We start from the raw sequence: 17,209 nt of genomic DNA on the forward strand, positions 1-17,209 counted from the left end.
CAGCCCACCAGGCTCTTCTGTCCATGGGCTTTTCCAGGCAAGAGTACTGGAGTGGGCTGCCATTTCCTTCTCCACTAAAACCAGTTTCAGTTCATTTCAGTTGCTCAGTCGTGTCCGACTCTTTGCGACGCCATGAATCGCAGCACGCCAGGCCTCCCTGTCCATCACCAACTCCCAGAGTTCACTCAGACTCATGCCCATCGAGTCAGTGATGCCATCCATCCATCTCATCCTCTGTCATCCCCTTCTCCTCCTGCCCCCAGTCCCTCCCAGCATCAGAGTCTTTTCCAATGAGTCAGCTCTTCACATGAGATGGCCAAAGTACTGGAGTTTCAGCTTCAGCATCATTCCCTCCAAAGAAATCCCAGGGCTAATCTCCTTCAGAATGGACTGGTTGGATCTCCTTGCAGTCCAAGGGACTCTCAAGAGTCTTCTCCAACACCACAGTTCAAAAGCATCAATTCTTCGGCGCTCAGCCTTCTTCACAGTCCAACGCTCACATCCATACATGACCACAGGAAAAACCATAACCTTGACTAGACGGACGTTTGTTGGCAAAGTAATGAATATGCTATCTAGGTTGGTCATAACTCTCCTTCCAAGGAGTAAGCGTCTTTTAATTTCATGGCTGCTATCACCATCTGCAGTGATTTTGGAGCCCAAAAAAATAAACACTGTTTCCACTGTTTCCCCATCTATTTCCCATGAAGTGATGGGACTGGATGCCATGATCTTCGTTTTCTGAATGTTGAGCTTTAAGCCCACTTTTTCACTCTCCACTTTCACTTTCATCAAGAGGCTTTTTAGTTCCTCTTCACTTTCTGCCACAAGGGTGGTGTCATCTGCATATCTGACCACTTTAGTTACTTGTTAAACTTTTCTCTTCTCACAAGTCTTTCTGGAAGGGACTAACTCAGAGCTGAGCTCTGCGACTTCAGACATGGAGTGAAAGCCTCTGCAATACATGCTGTTCTAAAGAATAATTATATTTGAGTTGTACAAGTGCTGGCTTCAGAAGGGAACTTGTCTAATCTCCCAAGTGGCCAGGAATGCACATTTGCTCCTCATGGTGTACATGTGTAACTGACTCAACGACTCACTTTTCTTTTGACTCAGCCGCAGGGCATGTGGGATCATAGTTCCCTGACTAGGCATTGAAACTTCATCCCCTGCCCTTCAACCACTGGACCACCAGGGAAGTCCCCCTTCCATGTTTTTTTTTTTTTTTTTTAAAGAGTACGGTTGTTTCACATATTACAAGGGCTTCTATCTAGGCCACTATTTTTGTGTCCATTCCTGCAAAGGCGCCCACAACTGGTGGGAACTCATACCAGGCAAGGTTCTGACCATCACAGCGTTTGGGAGGGAGAGTCCACCCCCCCCCAGCCCGTCTCCACCTGGGAATGCTGCTCTTGTGCTCACCTCACCTGCGGCCAGAGGATCGTGACCATAGGGCTTCCAGGGGCACTTGTTCACCTGTGACCTTTTGGCCATTTGGGCTTGCTACTGCCAGCTCCATCCTTCTTCCATCACAGTACTTTGGCTGGGCTTCTATGCTCCGGGCCTTTCCTCCATTCCATGAATTTTTATTGATGCTAATGATGCTATCATCAGCACTACCAAGCTCTGGGAAAAGAGAGATGCTTAGACATCACCCTTCCTTGAGTTGCTCATAGACCATCAGGTTGCAAGACTCTTTTCCCTGGAGAGGTTGCTCTTACAAGACATAAGCACATCAAGCAGCATGAGAGACCAACAATCATATGAGTTTGCTGCTTCCTGAAAGGTGCAGTAGGAAATGGTGCTGTGGTTTGGGGAGCGGAGAGCCAAAGCGTGACGCAAGTGCTCCTGCACTGCCATGGCACCGACCCCGTGCTCCATAAGAACCTCTGGGGAGGTTCCTGCCCAGAGGTCAGAGAGCTGCCACGGCTATAAGTCTGGATCTCTGTTGCTTTGGGCTCCGGCAGCTTCAGACACCAAGCTGCAATAGCCACACGCATCCCCACAGCACAGGGAAATCGAATCCTGCCAGCCACCCCTCCCTCACAACTGCCTCCCTTGATTTCTCCCACCAAGAGTGAGACTGAAACAGAACAGCCCGAAGGGCCCCAAGCCAGGAAGACCAAACTCAACTTAGTCATGCAGCCGGGGTAGGGGTCATCCGGACACACCCATCCTTCCAAGAGCAGCAGCTCCCAGGAGGACCACCAGCCTTGTGGTCTGTATCCTGAGGCAAAGGAAAGGGGTGGTATGAAAGGAGGGGATCTTGCTGCGAAGTGTGTCCATCCCAGGTAACGGTAGCCATAGCGACAGGTACCTCCCATCTCTCTGAGGCTTTGGAAGCATTTTGCAGTCTTGCAGCATCACTTCAATCTCCTCCTAACCCAAACCAGCAATGAGATGCCCTTAGTGGATGACATTTGCCTGATTCTGCTCTCCTTCCTGCCCCTCCCAGGTGGATAACGACACCATTACCTACTCCAACTTCCTCAAAGCGACTGCTTCAAGAAGCATCATCAATAGGAAGAGGGACCTCCAAATTCACGTCAGCTGCAAGATGCTCCAGAACACCTGGGTTAACACGGTCTATGTTACTAATGACACCATAGACATTGAGAACACACAATACGGCAATTTTGACGTGAACATTTCCTTTTATACATCCTCTTCATTCCTGTATCCGGTGACCAGCAGCCCATACTATGTGGACCTAAACCAGAATTTGTACCTTCAGGCTGAAATCCTCCGTTCTAACCCTTCCCTAGCCTTATTTGTGGACACCTGTGTGGCATCACCAAATCCCAATGACTTTACATCTTTGACCTACGATCTCATCCAGAGCGGGTAAGTAGCGTCTTCTGGGAGTGGACTTCAGCTTTTACCTGATAAACTCATGCCCAGCTAGCCCAGAGCACAAGGAATGCAGACTGGGCTCCAGTAGCTCAGGCTTCAGCAGCCAGGCTATCATTTCTGGGTATCTGGAGAACTCAGGGAGTCGTCAGTTGTCATCCAGCAGTTTAGCTATAAAGTAACACTAGACCAAGTGACTAAACTCCAGCCGAGTCTTAAGGTTCCAAAGATATGCATGTAGCAGGAGCAACATTGATTTTGAAGCAGACTGCAGTTGAGAAGCCAGCGCAGTGCCATGCTAGCTGCATCACCCTGGATAGAAAATCGCACCTCTCTGAGCCAGTTTCTTCAGCCATCAGATGAGTGTAGTGAAGCCCTTATCCCAGTCTGTTGGGAAGGTTAAACAAGGGGTAGATGGCGCAGTGGATAAAGAGGCTACCCAGCAGGTGGTCCACAGGAGGGTTGTGAAGGGAGCAGGTGACCCCGTGACCGCCATCCTCCCCAGAGGACGTTCACTGCGTGGTCGGGTGGCATGAGGAGCGCAGCGCCTTGCTGAGAGCTCACAGCCACTCCTCTGCTCCCCCAGGTGTGTGAAGGATGAGACCTACCGATCCTACCACCAGCCCTCGTCCAACATCGTCCGCTTCAAGTTCAGTTCCTTCCACTTCCTGAACCGCTTCCCCTCCGTGTACCTGAAGTGCAAGATGGTCGTGTGCAGGGCGTATGACCCCTTCTCCCGCTGCAACAGAGGCTGCATTGTGAGGGCCAAGAGGGATGTGAGCTCCTACCAGGAGAAGGTGGATGTCGTCCTGGGACCCATCCAGCTGCAGGCCTCGCCCCAGAAGAGGAACCTCGGTAAGTGGCCCCCCTCCCACCCCCCCATCTGCCTGGGACCCGGACTGTGGGCCACAGGGACTCAGGCTGCTTCCGTGGCTGTCCTATTTCCCCTTGAATAGGGCACCTGTGCTATATGACATGGAGTCGATACAGAGTCAAACTAGACCTGGTTCCCATGTTCTTCCAAGGGCTTCTGGTCTGTGGGGGGGATGCATGTGAGGGGTTTGGTCAAGACAGTTCTAACCTGGGACACAGCATACCTGACACCTTTATCCTGTGAGTTCTGAATACCGATCTCACACTCATCCATGAAACAAAAACGTTAATACTTAGCTCTTAGGACTGCAGAGAGGGTTACATTGCTTTGTTAGTTAGTTACACTGCTTTGGCCTCTGCCTGGTACAAGTCATTGGCTGCAAAGATCAGTGACTTTGTTACCATCATATTGTCATCAATGTTAACATTAATGATCACATTATTACCTATGATGATAACAAACTGTACCTTCAGGGTTGTGACCTCAGGGTCTGTGCAGGGCCGTGTAGATCCAGGCAGGACTGGTTTATTCTGACAGCTCCTAGCGGTTGACCCTGGAAAAGCCATTTCATTTTCTGCACCTGGAATGGGGAGCAGAGTTCCCCTGCTGTGCTGTGCTGTTGTGGGTGCAGATGAGGTTATGTTTGCAGAGGGATTCCCATCATTTCTGGTCCAGGCTGGGCCAGGTCAACAAATGTGGTGGTGTTAGTGGTGGGGCAGCAGTAGCTGCCACAATCCCCCCTGAAGGCACAGGCTCATCCTCACAGAGGTTCTTTGACAGCTCCCTCCCTCCCAGGGCCCAGACCCAGGCCCTCCCCTAGTCTGGCTGCTTCCAGGCTCTTCCCTCACATTTTCAGCATTCCGGGCATTTTTGTTGTTGTTCAGTTGCTCAGTCGTGTCTGACTCTTTGAGATGCCATGGACTGCAGAACGTCAGGCACTGTCCTTCACTATCTCCCAGAGCTTGCTCAAACTCATGTCCACTGAGTCGGTGATGCCATCCAACCATCTCATCTTCTGTCGTCCTCTCCTCTTGCATCCAATCTTTCCCAGCATCAGCGTCTTTTCCAATGAGTTGGCTCTTCACATCAGGTGGCCAAAGTATTGGAGCTTCAGCATCAGTCCTTCCAGTAAATACTCAGGGTTGATTTCCTTTAGGGTGGACTGGTGTGATCTTTGGAAGATCATCTCTGGAAGGTCTATTATGTGCTAGGAGATAGAACTAAATAGATCAAAACCCCTGCAGCTCCAGCAGGAGGAGACACAGCTCCATCACAGGTCACCTGCCATGGCGGGTGGAGCTACAGAGAGAAGGAAGGTGGGGCAGGGACCGGACAAAGGGTGCCGATGGGGCACCGCTCCTGTCTCTCCTCTCTCTCTATTCCCACTGACACAGCAGTAGCTCAAGGTCTGTGTCTCTGCCTCTTGCTGGGACCTTTGTAGCCATTCCCAGATGGGGTCAAATGCCCCAACTCCCTCCCTTCACATCCATTAGGCGCCTTCAGCCAGAGAGAATATCCCAAAGCCCATCTCTGCCCTTATGTTTAGAATCCTTCATTGCTCCTAAGAGCTGACAAGACACTGTGAAATCTCCCAAGGCTGACACTCAGCTGCCCTTGAGGGGGGGGGAATCTGGCTTCAGTTTCCTGAAAAGCACTCCTCTCTCCCTTTATTTTTTTCCCTCCCACCAAATGGTTCTGATTGCCATCACCGAGCCCTGGGACCCCCCCGCCCACCCTGCGCTTACTTGTCTCCCCTTCTCCTTCCCTGCTGGGCTCATCCTGACCTCAAGTCTCCTCTCCTTCCCAGACCGGCAGGTGGTGGACATAGAGGAGGAGACCAGCACCCGCGGGAGCTACCACACTGCCACCATTTTTGCCGGGGTCCTCGTGGTTATGGTCGTGGCCGTGGCAGCCTTCGCACTGGGGCGGAGAGTGCGGGCGGCCTGTGCCCAGCCTCCAAGCACTAAGATGTGAAGCAGGAGGATGTGGTGCTCAGACCCAAGTCCCTGTGCTCTGGAGCCATGTGAGGAGGGAAGAAACCAGCATCCAGAGCTTGGTACCCAGAGCACACAACTGTGTTAAACTCTGGCCTGGTGCATGGTGGGGGTGGATGGAGGAGGGGGGTGAGAAAAATGAGAGCAGGTTTCCCCCAAAACATAGGCTCGGCACAGGGACAAAATGTCAGGCAAGCAGGTCAGGGACCTAAAAATCCTGCCTGTAGCAGGGATCTTACACACTAGGAGCACTTGTTGTGGATAGAATTTCTTTTCTGACCTTTTAGGAACCAGATTCTTTGGCCTGTGGTGTATATATCTTAGCCTTTCCTTGTTATAGGGCAAGCTGAATAAAGAACTTTTTTCAAAGCAACTGTCAGATTGGTCACTTGTTTCCGAGGCTGCACCCAGCATGGACCTCTTCATGTTTGGTAGACGGGTAGAGGGGCTCCCGCAGGAATGAGAATGGCCGCGGGGCCCTGCGCTGTAGTGACCCCAAGACTGAGGAGACTGTGGAGTGAGCAGTGGACAGACAGGACCGACACAGCTTCCCAGCCGTTTCCAGTCACGGCCCCTGGGGGTCTTCATAGGCAAGGTGACCGCGGGTGGGCAGACTGCCACCCACCCCCATATCTGCCTGCCTCCCCTCCCAGACCCATTACAGCCTCTGTAGAAGAGCCCTGGGGACACTTCCTTCTTGCTACGAGTCCCTGATGGAGCAGGTAGTTTCAGGAGGCCAAGGCTGACCTGAGGGCCCTGGGGCAGCATCAAGCTGGGGCTGTGGGTTGAGAGGGTGAAATGTTAGGAGCTTACAAGGGGTCACAGGACAGAAACCAGCAGTGACCCTGGACACATCTTCTTCCTCCCATATGATCTCCTGGGAGGTGTGAGGAGGAGAGTGGATTTGGTGGAGGGTCAGGGAGTACAGGAAGTGGGAACCTTTTAAGTCTTTGTGAAGGCGTCTCCCGCCAGGCTGACAGGGGGCCAGGTTGACGCTGCGGCAGAGGGTTGGCCGTGTGGCCAATAAAACCTCTGTCCTTTGGCCAATGGATCCTCATTTAAATCACTCTTGTTTGATGAAATACTAATGGCTGGTGGGGTGAAGCTCAGGGGTTACATGGGAGCTGGGACCCCCTGTCTCTCCTACAGACAGGACCTACTGGAAGGACCAGGAGCCAGCCAACCTCATGGGGACTGATGAGCATCAACCCACCCAATGACCATCAACCGAGAGAGGCTGATGAAAATCTTCTGCTGGATCTGGGGCCCCACTGTGGGAGGCAGAAGACAGACACAGCTGGTGCTCTTGGATCTCTGACCAGATCTCCTACTAGAGCTGCCCTTGGTTCTGGACTCATGGCCCAGGAAAGGGCCATGTGGAGGTCACTGCAAAACTGCTAAGACAGGAGAGGAGAGTGTGGAGATGGAGGATGGGGACAGGGCAGAGGAAGAAAGACACAGAGATTCACAAAAACATCCCACTCCAAATGGACCTGTGAAACCAAACGACAACACATAAAATAGAGGAAATGCTAAACACGTTGGCCAACGAAATCAACAATTGGAACAGATATTCACTCCGGATTAGCTTGTTTGGGTGAATGTTTTAACAAGGTGGGCTTCCCTAGTGGCTCAGATGGTAAAGCGTCTGTCTGCAATGCAGGAGACCTGGCTTCGATCCCTGGGTTGGGGAGATCCCCTGGAGAAGGAAACGGCAGCCTACTCCAGTATTCTTACCTGGGAAATCCCATGGACCATGGAGCCTGGTAGGCTACTGTCCATGGGGTCACAAAGAGTCAGACATGACTGAGCGACTTCACTTTTCACTTTTAACAAGGTGAATTTTAGGTAACATAGGATGAACCATTTTAAAGTGTGTACTTCAGTGGAATTTGGTATAAGTACCATGTTGCTGCTGCTGCTAAGTCACTTCAGTCGTGTCTAACTCTGTGCAACCCCATAGACGGCAGCCCACCAGGCTCCTCCGTCCATGGGATTTTCCAGGCAAGAGTACTGGAGTGGGTTGCCATTGTCTTTTCCAAATCACCATGTTGGGCAACCACCATCTCTGTCAACTTGCAATGCGTTTTCAGCAGCCCTAAATGAAGCCCTGTGCCCATAAACGTTCATCCCTCTCTACCTCCATCCAATTGGAAGATTAACACTACCTCGCAACCATGAATCTTTTATGTCTTTATGGATTTACCTAGCATTCTAGATTAATTTTTTAAGATTAATTTTTAAGAACACTCCTGCAAAGATTGTAATTGGAATCTTAAAGGTGACCAATGGTATCATTGAAAGCATAACTTCTAATATTTATAAAAAATTATTTTGAAATAACTTAAAACTCATACAGGCACAGATTCTCAACAAAATCATAGTATACTGAATCCAGCAATGTATAAAAAGAATTATGCACACAGTCATATGGGGTCTATTATGAGTACACAAGTCTGGCTCAACCTTCAAAAGTCAATTATTGTAATCTAGCACATCAAAAAGGCAAAAAAGAAAAATCACATGATCAGAACAATATATGCATGAAAACACTTGAAAGAATTCAGCTCATTCATCAGAAGTATTCAGAATGAAATAGGAACAGAGAGAAACTTCCTCAGCTTGTAAAAGAATATGTATAAAAACCCCATAGCTGGCATCATACTTACTGAGAGACAATGCTTTCCCACAAACATCTGGGTCAGGGCAAGTATATCCTCTCTTACTACTCATTTTCAGTATCATACTAATTACTGAAAAGTTTTGTTTCCAGTATGCAATAGGCAAAGAAAGTAAGTAAAAAACATTCAGATTGGTAAGGAAGATATACACTTTGTTCACAGATGACATGATCATTTCTTAGATAATGTGAAAGAATTGTTTAAAAAAAAACTACTTGAAGTAATATATGATCATAGTAAGGCTGCAGAATAAAAAGGTTAATACACAAAAGTCAATTGCTTGCCTATATATTAGCAATGAACAAGCAAAAAAATTGAAATAAAACCTATATAATTTAGTTTAGAACCCCAAAATGAAATGCTGAGGTTTTAATCAAACAAAATTATTTCATGATTTATATGAGAAAAACCACAAAACTCTGTTCAAAGACATCAAAGGCCAGCTAAGTGAATGGAGAGACAATCCATGTTCATGGCCAGGAAGACTCAGTATTGTCAAGATCCCAATTGAGCTATGAATTCAATGCAACTCCTTTTGATATCCCAGCAAGTTATTTTGTGGGTATTGACAAGCTGATTGAAAGCTTTATTTGTGGAGGGAAATGATTCAGATAGATGAGAAATTATTGAAGGAGAAGAACAAAATTGGGAGACTGACACTATCTGACTTCACAATTTACTACAATGCTACAGTTACCAAGAGAGTATGATCAGCTCACACAGCTTAATTAAAACAAAACAAAACAAAATTGCTCAAAAAAATGCAGAAGTCCTAAACAGACATTTCTCCAAAGAAGACACACAGAGGGCCAATAGGCACATGAAAAGAATCAATACCACTAATTATTAGAGAAATACAAGTCAAAACCACAATGAATTATCACCTCACACTGATCAGAATGGCCATGATTAAGATGTCTACGAATAGCAAATGCTGGAGAGAGTGTGGAGAGAAGGGAACACTCCTACACTGTTGGTGGGAATGTAAATTGGTGATGCCACTATGGAGAACAGTACAAAGGTTCCTTAAAAACTAAAAATAGAGTTAATATATGATCCAGAAATCCCACTCCTAGGCATATATCCAGAGAAAGCTCTAATTAAAAAAGATACATGCACTTCCCTGGTGGTACAGTGGTTAAGAATCTGCCTGCCAATGCAGGGGCCATGAGTTTGATCCCTGGTCCAGGAAGATCCCACATGCCACCACGGAGCAGCTAAGCCTGTGCACCACAGCTACTGAAGCCTGTGCTCCACAAGAGAAGCCACTGCAATGAGAAGCCTGTTCACCTCAACGAACAGTAGCCCCGCTCTCCACAACTAGAGAAAGCCCGCAGCAATGAAGACTCAGTGCAGTCAAAAATAAATACAGAAAAATAATTTTAAAAGATATATGCACTCTAATTAAATAAAATACATCATTGCAGCACTGTTTACAATAAAATGACAAGGAAGCAATTTAAAGCCCATTGACAGGTGAAATAATAAAGAAGATGTGGTGTATATATACATATATAGAGAGATACATACATACCACTACTGCTAAGTCGCTTCAGTCGTGTCCGACTCTGTGCGACCCCATAGATGACAGCCCACCAGGCTCCCCCGTCCCTGGGATTCTCCAGGCAAGAACACTGGAGTGGGTTGCCATTTCCTTCTCCAATGCACGAAAGTGAAAAGTGAAAGTGAAGTCGCTCAGTCGTGTCCGACTCTTAGTGACCCCATGGACTGCAGCCCACCAGGCTCCTCCGTCCACGGGATTCTCCAGGCAAGAGGACTGGAGTGGGTGCCGTTCTCCATACATACATACTACTCAGCCGTAAAAGAATGAAATAATGTCATTTGCAGCAACATGGATGGATCTAGAGGTTGTCGCACTAAGTGAAGTAAGTCAGCGAGAGACAAATGTCATATGGTATCCGTTACATGTGGTATCTAATCATATATCTTGGTTCTTACACACAAGAGTTGAAAACATTTTCACACGAAAGTCTGCACTCAGATATTACGCAGCTTTATTAATAACTGTCATAACTCAGAAGTAACCAAGATGTCCTTTGGAAGGTGAATGGGTCAGTAAAGTAGAGTACATCCAGAAATGGAACATTTTGTAGCACTAAAGAGAAATGAGCTATCAAACCACAAAAAGACACTTGGAAGAAACTGAAAGGCATATTGATAAGTGAAAGACGCCAATCTGATAAAGCTCTACACTGTACCATTATAGCTATTGGACATTCTAGAAAAGGTAAAGCTATGAAGACAATAAAAAGGTCAATGGTTTGAAGGGCTTAAGGGAGAATGATGACAATGTGGAGCCCAGAGGATTTTGAAAACTGTGATAATACTCCATGTGCTATTATAATGATGGATCCATGTCATATATTTTGTCCAAAGCCATGGATGTTCAACACCAAGAGTGAACCCTCATGTACACTATGAACCTCAGATGATTATGATGCTTCAACTCTGATTCATCAGTTATGACAAATGTTCCACTCTGCTGAGTTTTGATGTAGTAGAGGAGGCTGTGCATGTGTGGAGCATGGGTTATGTGGGGAACCTCTGTTCCTGCCTCACAATTGTGCTCTGAATCTAAAACTGCTTTAAAAAGCAGTCTCATGATGGAACTTCCCTGGTGGGCCACTGGTTAGGACCCCACCCTTCCACTGCTGGGGCCCATGTTTGATCCCTGGTCAGGAAACAAAGATCCCACAAGTGATATGGCATGGTCAAAAAATGGTCTTATGAAAACAAGCATAATGAGACAGATTTTAAAAATAAGTATTTTACCCATTCATCCATTCATTACTTCTTTGATTTAATAAATATTGTTTGTCAAAAAAAGAACTAGCAATTCAAAGTTTTCTGCTTCAAAAAGCCATGCTTCCTGAGAGTTTTTTCTAATAGTACAAAGTGAGTTTTATTTAGCACCTAACATATGAGATAATTTCACGTAAATTATAAGAAAGACTTGACAGAGAAATGAAGGGTACTTGGTGCAAATTTCGTCACAGGATGTAATGGATTACAATTTCCTGAGAGTTTTTTTAAAAAGAAATATAACTCTCAACAAAGTGTATATAGAGGGAACACAACTCAAATAATAAAAGCCATATACAACAAGTCCACAGCTCATATAATGTTGCTGCTGCTGCTGCTAAGTTGCTTCAGTCGTGTCCGACTCTGTGCGACCCCATAGACGGCAGCCCAACAGGCTCCCCCATCCCTGGGATTCTCCAGGCAAGAACAATGGAGTGGGTTGCCATTTCCTTCTCCAATGCATGAAAGTGAAAAGTGAAAGTGAAGTCACTCAGTCGTGTCCGACTCTTAGCGACCCCATGGACTGCAGCCTACCAGGCTCTTCCATCCATGGGATTTTCCAGGCAAGAGTACTGGAGTGGGGCGCCATTGCCTTCTCCGAGCTCATATCATATTCAGTGGTAAAAAGTTGAAAGCATTTCCATCCAAGATCAGGAACAAGTCAAGGATGCTCACTCTCACCACTTTTATTCAACATAGTATTGGAATTCCTAGTTACAGCAAGCTGAAAAGAAAAATAAAAGGAATTCAAACTGGAATGGCTGAAGTTAAATGTCACTGCTTACAAATGTCATCATAGTATAGATGTGTTCAGTCACTCAGTCGTGTCCAACTCTGCAACACCATGGACTGTAACTCACCAGGCTCCTCTGTCCATAGAACTTTCCAGGCAAGAGTAGTGGATCAGGTTGACATTTTCTACTCCAAGAGATCTTCCTGACCCAGGGATTGAACCCACTTTTCCTGCATTGGCAGGAATTTTGTCAAATGTGTTGCACTGAACTTTGTGTGGATCACAACAAACTGTGGAAAATTCTTCAAGATATGGGAATACCACACCACTTTACCTGCCTCCTGAGAAATCTGTATGCATGTCAAGAAGCGACAGTTAGAACCAGACATGAAACAACAGGCTGGTTCCAAATTGAGAAAGGAGTACGTCAGGCTGTATACTGTCACCTTGCTTATTTAACTTATATACAGCTTACATCATGCGAAACACCAGACTGGATGAAGCACAAGCTGGAATCAAGATTGCTGGGAGAAATATCAATAACCTCAGATACGCAGATGACACCACCCTTAAGGCAGAAAGTGAAGAGGAACTAAAGAGTCTCTTGATGAAAGTGAAAGAGGAGAGTGAAGAAGTTGGCTTAAAGCTCAACATTCAAAAAATTAAGATCATGGCATCCAGTCTCATCAGTTCATGGCAAATAGATGGGGAAACAATGGGAACAGTCAGAGACTTTATTTTCTTGGGCTCCAAGATCACTGCAATTGTGATTGCAGCCATGAAATTAAAAAATGCTTACTCCTTGGAAAAAAAGCTATGACACACCTAGATAGTGTATTAAAAAGCAGAGACATTACTTTACTGACAAAGGTCCATCTAGTCAAAGCTATGGTTTTTCCAGTACTCATGTATGGATGTGAGAGTTGGACTATAAAGAAAGCTGAGTGCCAAAGAATTGATGCTTTTGAACAGTGGTGTTGGAGAAGACTCTTGAGAGTCCCTTGGCCATCAAGGAAATCAAACCAGTCCATCCTAAAGGAAATCAGTCCTGAGTATTTGTTGGAAAGATGGATGCTGACGCTGAAGCTCCAATACTTTGGCCACCTGATGCGAAAAACTGACTCATGGGAAAAGACTGTGATACTGTGAAAGATTGAAGTCAGGAGGAGAAGGGATTGAAAGATGGTTGGATGGCATCACCGACTCAATGGACATGAGTTTGAGTAAGTTCCAGGAGTTGGTAATGGACAGGGAAGCCTGGCGTGCCATGGGGTCACAAAGAGTCAGATACAACTGAGCTGAAGTGGACTCGTACACTGGCAGGCTGATTCTTTACCACCAGCACTACCTGGGCAGCCCCATAGTACAGATTAAAAATCCTGAAGATGCCACCCAAGGACCACTAGAACTCATTGAAGAACTAGGTAAATTTGCAGGATACAAAATTAATATATAGAAATCTATTGCACTTCTATACACTAATAGCAAACTATCAGAAAAAGAAATTAAGAAAACAATCCATTTATAATCACATCAGAGGTTATTTAATAAAATGTGATGACTGATGCCCTGAAATTGTCCACAGAGTGAAAAAAAGTTTTGTCGTCAAAGGTCATACTTTCAGGCAGTTTTACAAGGAAATATTGCTGTTTTCAATCATCTTTATCTTATTCAAAATATCTTAGAGAACTCAAAAAGGCTACCCAAATCATTTTAAATATAGAAAAATCTGAAAAAACTATGATCTGACATGAGTAATAGGCAAGGATAGTACAGGAAAGGAAATCAGTAAATAAAATTTATGAACATAGGTGCGAACATAAAATAAAAAAGAATAGGACAGAACTTCAGGAAACTAAATTCCATAATTTAAAAATAAATATTTATCCTAAGGATACAAAGATAACTTGAGATAAAAAAATCTGTGAAAGTAACTTCTCATATTAATAGAATAAACACTGAAATCCATATTAACACCTCAATGGATACAGAAACAAACTCAAAAAAATGGAATAACTGTTAATGTTGTAACAAAGCTATTAGAAATTAGTCATTGAAAGAAGCAAGTTTGCTTTCATAAATCACAACTAGAAAGAACATCCAGCAAAACATATAGTTTGTGATTAAGATATAAAGAGCATCCCTAGAAATGGCACCCCACTCCAGTATTCTTGCCTAGAGAATCCTGTGGACAGAGGAGCCTGGTGGGCTTCTGTCTATGGGGTCACGAAGAGTTGGACACGACTGAAATGACTTAGCATGCATGCATGCATTGGAGAAGGAAATAGCAACCCACTCCAGTATTCTTGTCTGGAGAATCCCAGGGACAGAGGAGCCTGGTGAACTGCCGTTTATGGGGTCGCACAGAGTTGGACACGACTGAAGCGACTTAGCAGCAGCAGCAGTAGAGTTAAGAACACCACAAGATGGCTGTCATCATGTTTCATCAATATTGTGCTGGAAGATTTAGAAATTATGGCCTTTCCTCCAAAGAAAAGCAGAGCTAGAGCAGGTCTGCTTAGCTTGGGGGCTCAAAAGGAAGATAATTGTTGTTCTCCTAAGACTCTCTACGGAATCTTAGAAAAACTTTGTGTCCCTCGTATCCTGGGAACCTGAAGGGGTAAGGTTGTCTTTTCTGCACCTGTCAGTCAGGTTCCTTCTGACTGGGACCCCCATCTCAAACGCCTTCAACCACAAGGACAGGCAGTGCCTCCTGGAGCTGGAAGGGAGGGGCTTTGGGGCGAGCTTGCCCAGTGGCTCTGGACCAGCGGCTCACCATCCTCTTGCTCGCCTCCCATGTGACTTGGCTTCACTCTCAGTGGGGAGGACGTGGAGCAGACCTCTCTCACCTCCCCTGCAGCCAGACCTCTCCTATCCCTTCACCTGGGGACATGCTCATTCCTGCACCATCACCAGGACAGGGACTTCCTGTTGACCTCCTCTCAGAGCTGAGTCTGGGGTCAGCTTCTCCCGTGGCCCATGGCACACACAAGGGGAATAGAAATGGAATGAAATAGCAGTTCTCTATCAATGAGGAGGGAATCCGGGCTGGGAAGGCAGCTTACAAAATGCCCAACAGACCCTTCAGAGCCTCCCTGGGAATAAAAGCATGGTCACTGAGAAGGGGATGATGCCTATCCACGGGACGGTCTAGAAAGAGAGCAGCTGGGAAGCTCTGATGAGGTGGGAGACACTTAGGGGGGGTCTGTGAACCGGGTGCAGACACCCAGTGCATCTCATTGAGAGGAGAGGAGAGCTGTGCTGGGGAGCAGTCCACAGGGAAGGAGCTAGAAGCAAGGAGACCAGGCTTGTCTAGGATCCTCAGAAACCAGGTGTGAGCTTTGGGACAAACATCTGAAGGACGGAAGTCCTCAAAAACTATTATGTCATAAATTTCCTCCAGGGGGCACAGACACTTCAGGAACCTAAGACTGATTCCTGAGTGTCCCTGGGAAAGGGACTGTAGTTTCTTTTTTCCCCAGGCCAGTCACAGCCCTGCTTGGATGCTGCTGGGGAGGACAGCGGGCCTGACACATGGGGACTGAAGTAGGATGCTTGGGCTGAGATGGAAGACAAGTAACTGCCTTCCTCCCATGGCTCCTGCATTCCCTCCATCCAGCCATTTACAGCCATGGGGTGCTCCTTGTTCTGTCCACAGACCAGAGCCAGGGAGTATTCTGTGTGTAGGGGACTGTAACGGATAACAGAGAATGGTAAGGGAAGGGAGATTCTAGATGGAAGGAGAACTATGAGGAATGATTGCATTTTATACAAATAGCAACCAGGGAGCATAACCAACTGGAGCAGAGTCAGCATTGTTTTCTGAGAGGGAGACCCTGTCCAATAAACTTCCTCCTCTCATCAGCCAGAAGAGCTTGAGTGAGCAGATGGCTCAGACAGTTTCCCTGTGTTCTGCTGGAGGGGGAATGTCCCTCCCACTGGGAGCCCATTAGGGCTCCTGTAAAGAAAGGTATGAGTTAGAAAGAGCAGGAAGTTTCTACAACTCATAAGGAAAAGTGAGTGATGCAACAGTAATAAAAGCTTGGCTCAAAGATATATATGAACAGACATTTCTCAGAAGAAGTGGGGTTGGACTAGAAACACTGGAGAAGTGGCCAAACGCACTGGAGTTGGAGAAATGCACATTTTAATAGAAGATATTATTTCAAACAATGGTAATCACCAAGATGTTTTGAAAGACTTGGTAAAATTCAGAGCTGTTTAATCAGGAAACTGGACATCGGCTTCTCCTGGTTGGTGTGCATATAGCTGGTAATGATGCTTGGAAGGCCAGTGGGCTGCCATTCCTTTTGGTGGCTGAATGGTTATCATTTTAGGGATGGACCATGTTTTATTTATTTATCAGATGATGGAAATTTGGATTTTTTTCACTCTGTCTCTAATGAATAACGCTGCCATGAATATTCATGCACAATTCTCTGTGTGGACGCATGTTTTCATTTCCTTGGTAAATACCTGGTAGAAACCTGGGCCCATATACAAACTAGTGTGGAACATTTGAGAACCTGCTAGACTGTCTTCCACAGGGGCTTCTGCTGGGTTCTCACAACTGTGACACTCATCGGACTGAGCCACGTGGTCTTTATATCATAAACAGAAAGAATTCCGACATGTGTGTCCAGGTCACCCTTGTGGACACAGCACACACAGGCTGACATGTACTCCAGTTGCCCCACCAATCATGACCCGCACCTGGAGCAGGTGGGGGGCTGTTTACCTGCCTCTGCCCTGAGTGACACAGGAGGGCTCTTAAGACCAGGCAGCCAAGATATCAGACTGGTCCTGCTTCTGCCACTGGCACCCTGGGATGTGGGCAAGTCCCTTGGTCTCTCTGGGTCTCAGTTCCTCTCCATCCAAGTCATACTGAGGTTTATGAAGTAACTAGAGGTGGATATGCTGCAGGTGAACCCCAGGGAAGAGGGCCCTGAAAACAGGGCATCCTGGTGGTCTGTGGCTAATTTGTCAACCTTCATCAAGGACCACAAAAACAGGAGAGGGAGAGGAGAAACAGGCCATCATTTCCCAGTCTGGGTGGGAAAGGACACAGAAAATCTCTGACATAGACAAGGGGGAAGCAGCAGGCAGCCCACTTCTCCTAGAGAACCCGGGGCTCCCGCAGCCTTGCTGGGCTGAGCTCCAGGGGAGGAGGAGGTCAGGTGTCAGCTGCTGTGTGTATATAGCCCCAGGCCTCCGGGGCCAGGCTCACTGCTGAGGCTGGTGCCAGGCTGCGAAG

The 17,209-nt window shown here is 46.7% G+C and overlaps 1 protein-coding gene across 50 annotated transcripts in view; it reads left to right on the plus strand.

Moving 5' to 3' along the window:
- The window catches only part of DMBT1 (deleted in malignant brain tumors 1), an 83,972-nt gene extending 77,881 nt beyond the window's left edge, over positions 1-6,091 (plus strand). For all 50 annotated transcript variants that reach the window (XM_070780991.1, XM_070781009.1, XM_070781010.1 and 47 more), the window contains 3 exons: positions 2,456-2,844; positions 3,437-3,705; positions 5,532-6,091. In XM_070780991.1, coding sequence (XP_070637092.1) covers positions 2,456-2,844; positions 3,437-3,705; positions 5,532-5,698 — 825 coding nt within the window. In that variant the 3' untranslated portion in view covers positions 5,699-6,091. The remainder of the gene's footprint in view (positions 1-2,455; positions 2,845-3,436; positions 3,706-5,531) is intronic.
- The last annotated feature ends 11,118 nt before the right edge of the window (positions 6,092-17,209 follow it).

The sequence above is a fragment of the Bos indicus genome, chromosome 26, assembly GCF_029378745.1.
Source record: "Bos indicus isolate NIAB-ARS_2022 breed Sahiwal x Tharparkar chromosome 26, NIAB-ARS_B.indTharparkar_mat_pri_1.0, whole genome shotgun sequence".
Taxonomy (NCBI): Eukaryota; Metazoa; Chordata; class Mammalia; order Artiodactyla; family Bovidae; genus Bos; species Bos indicus.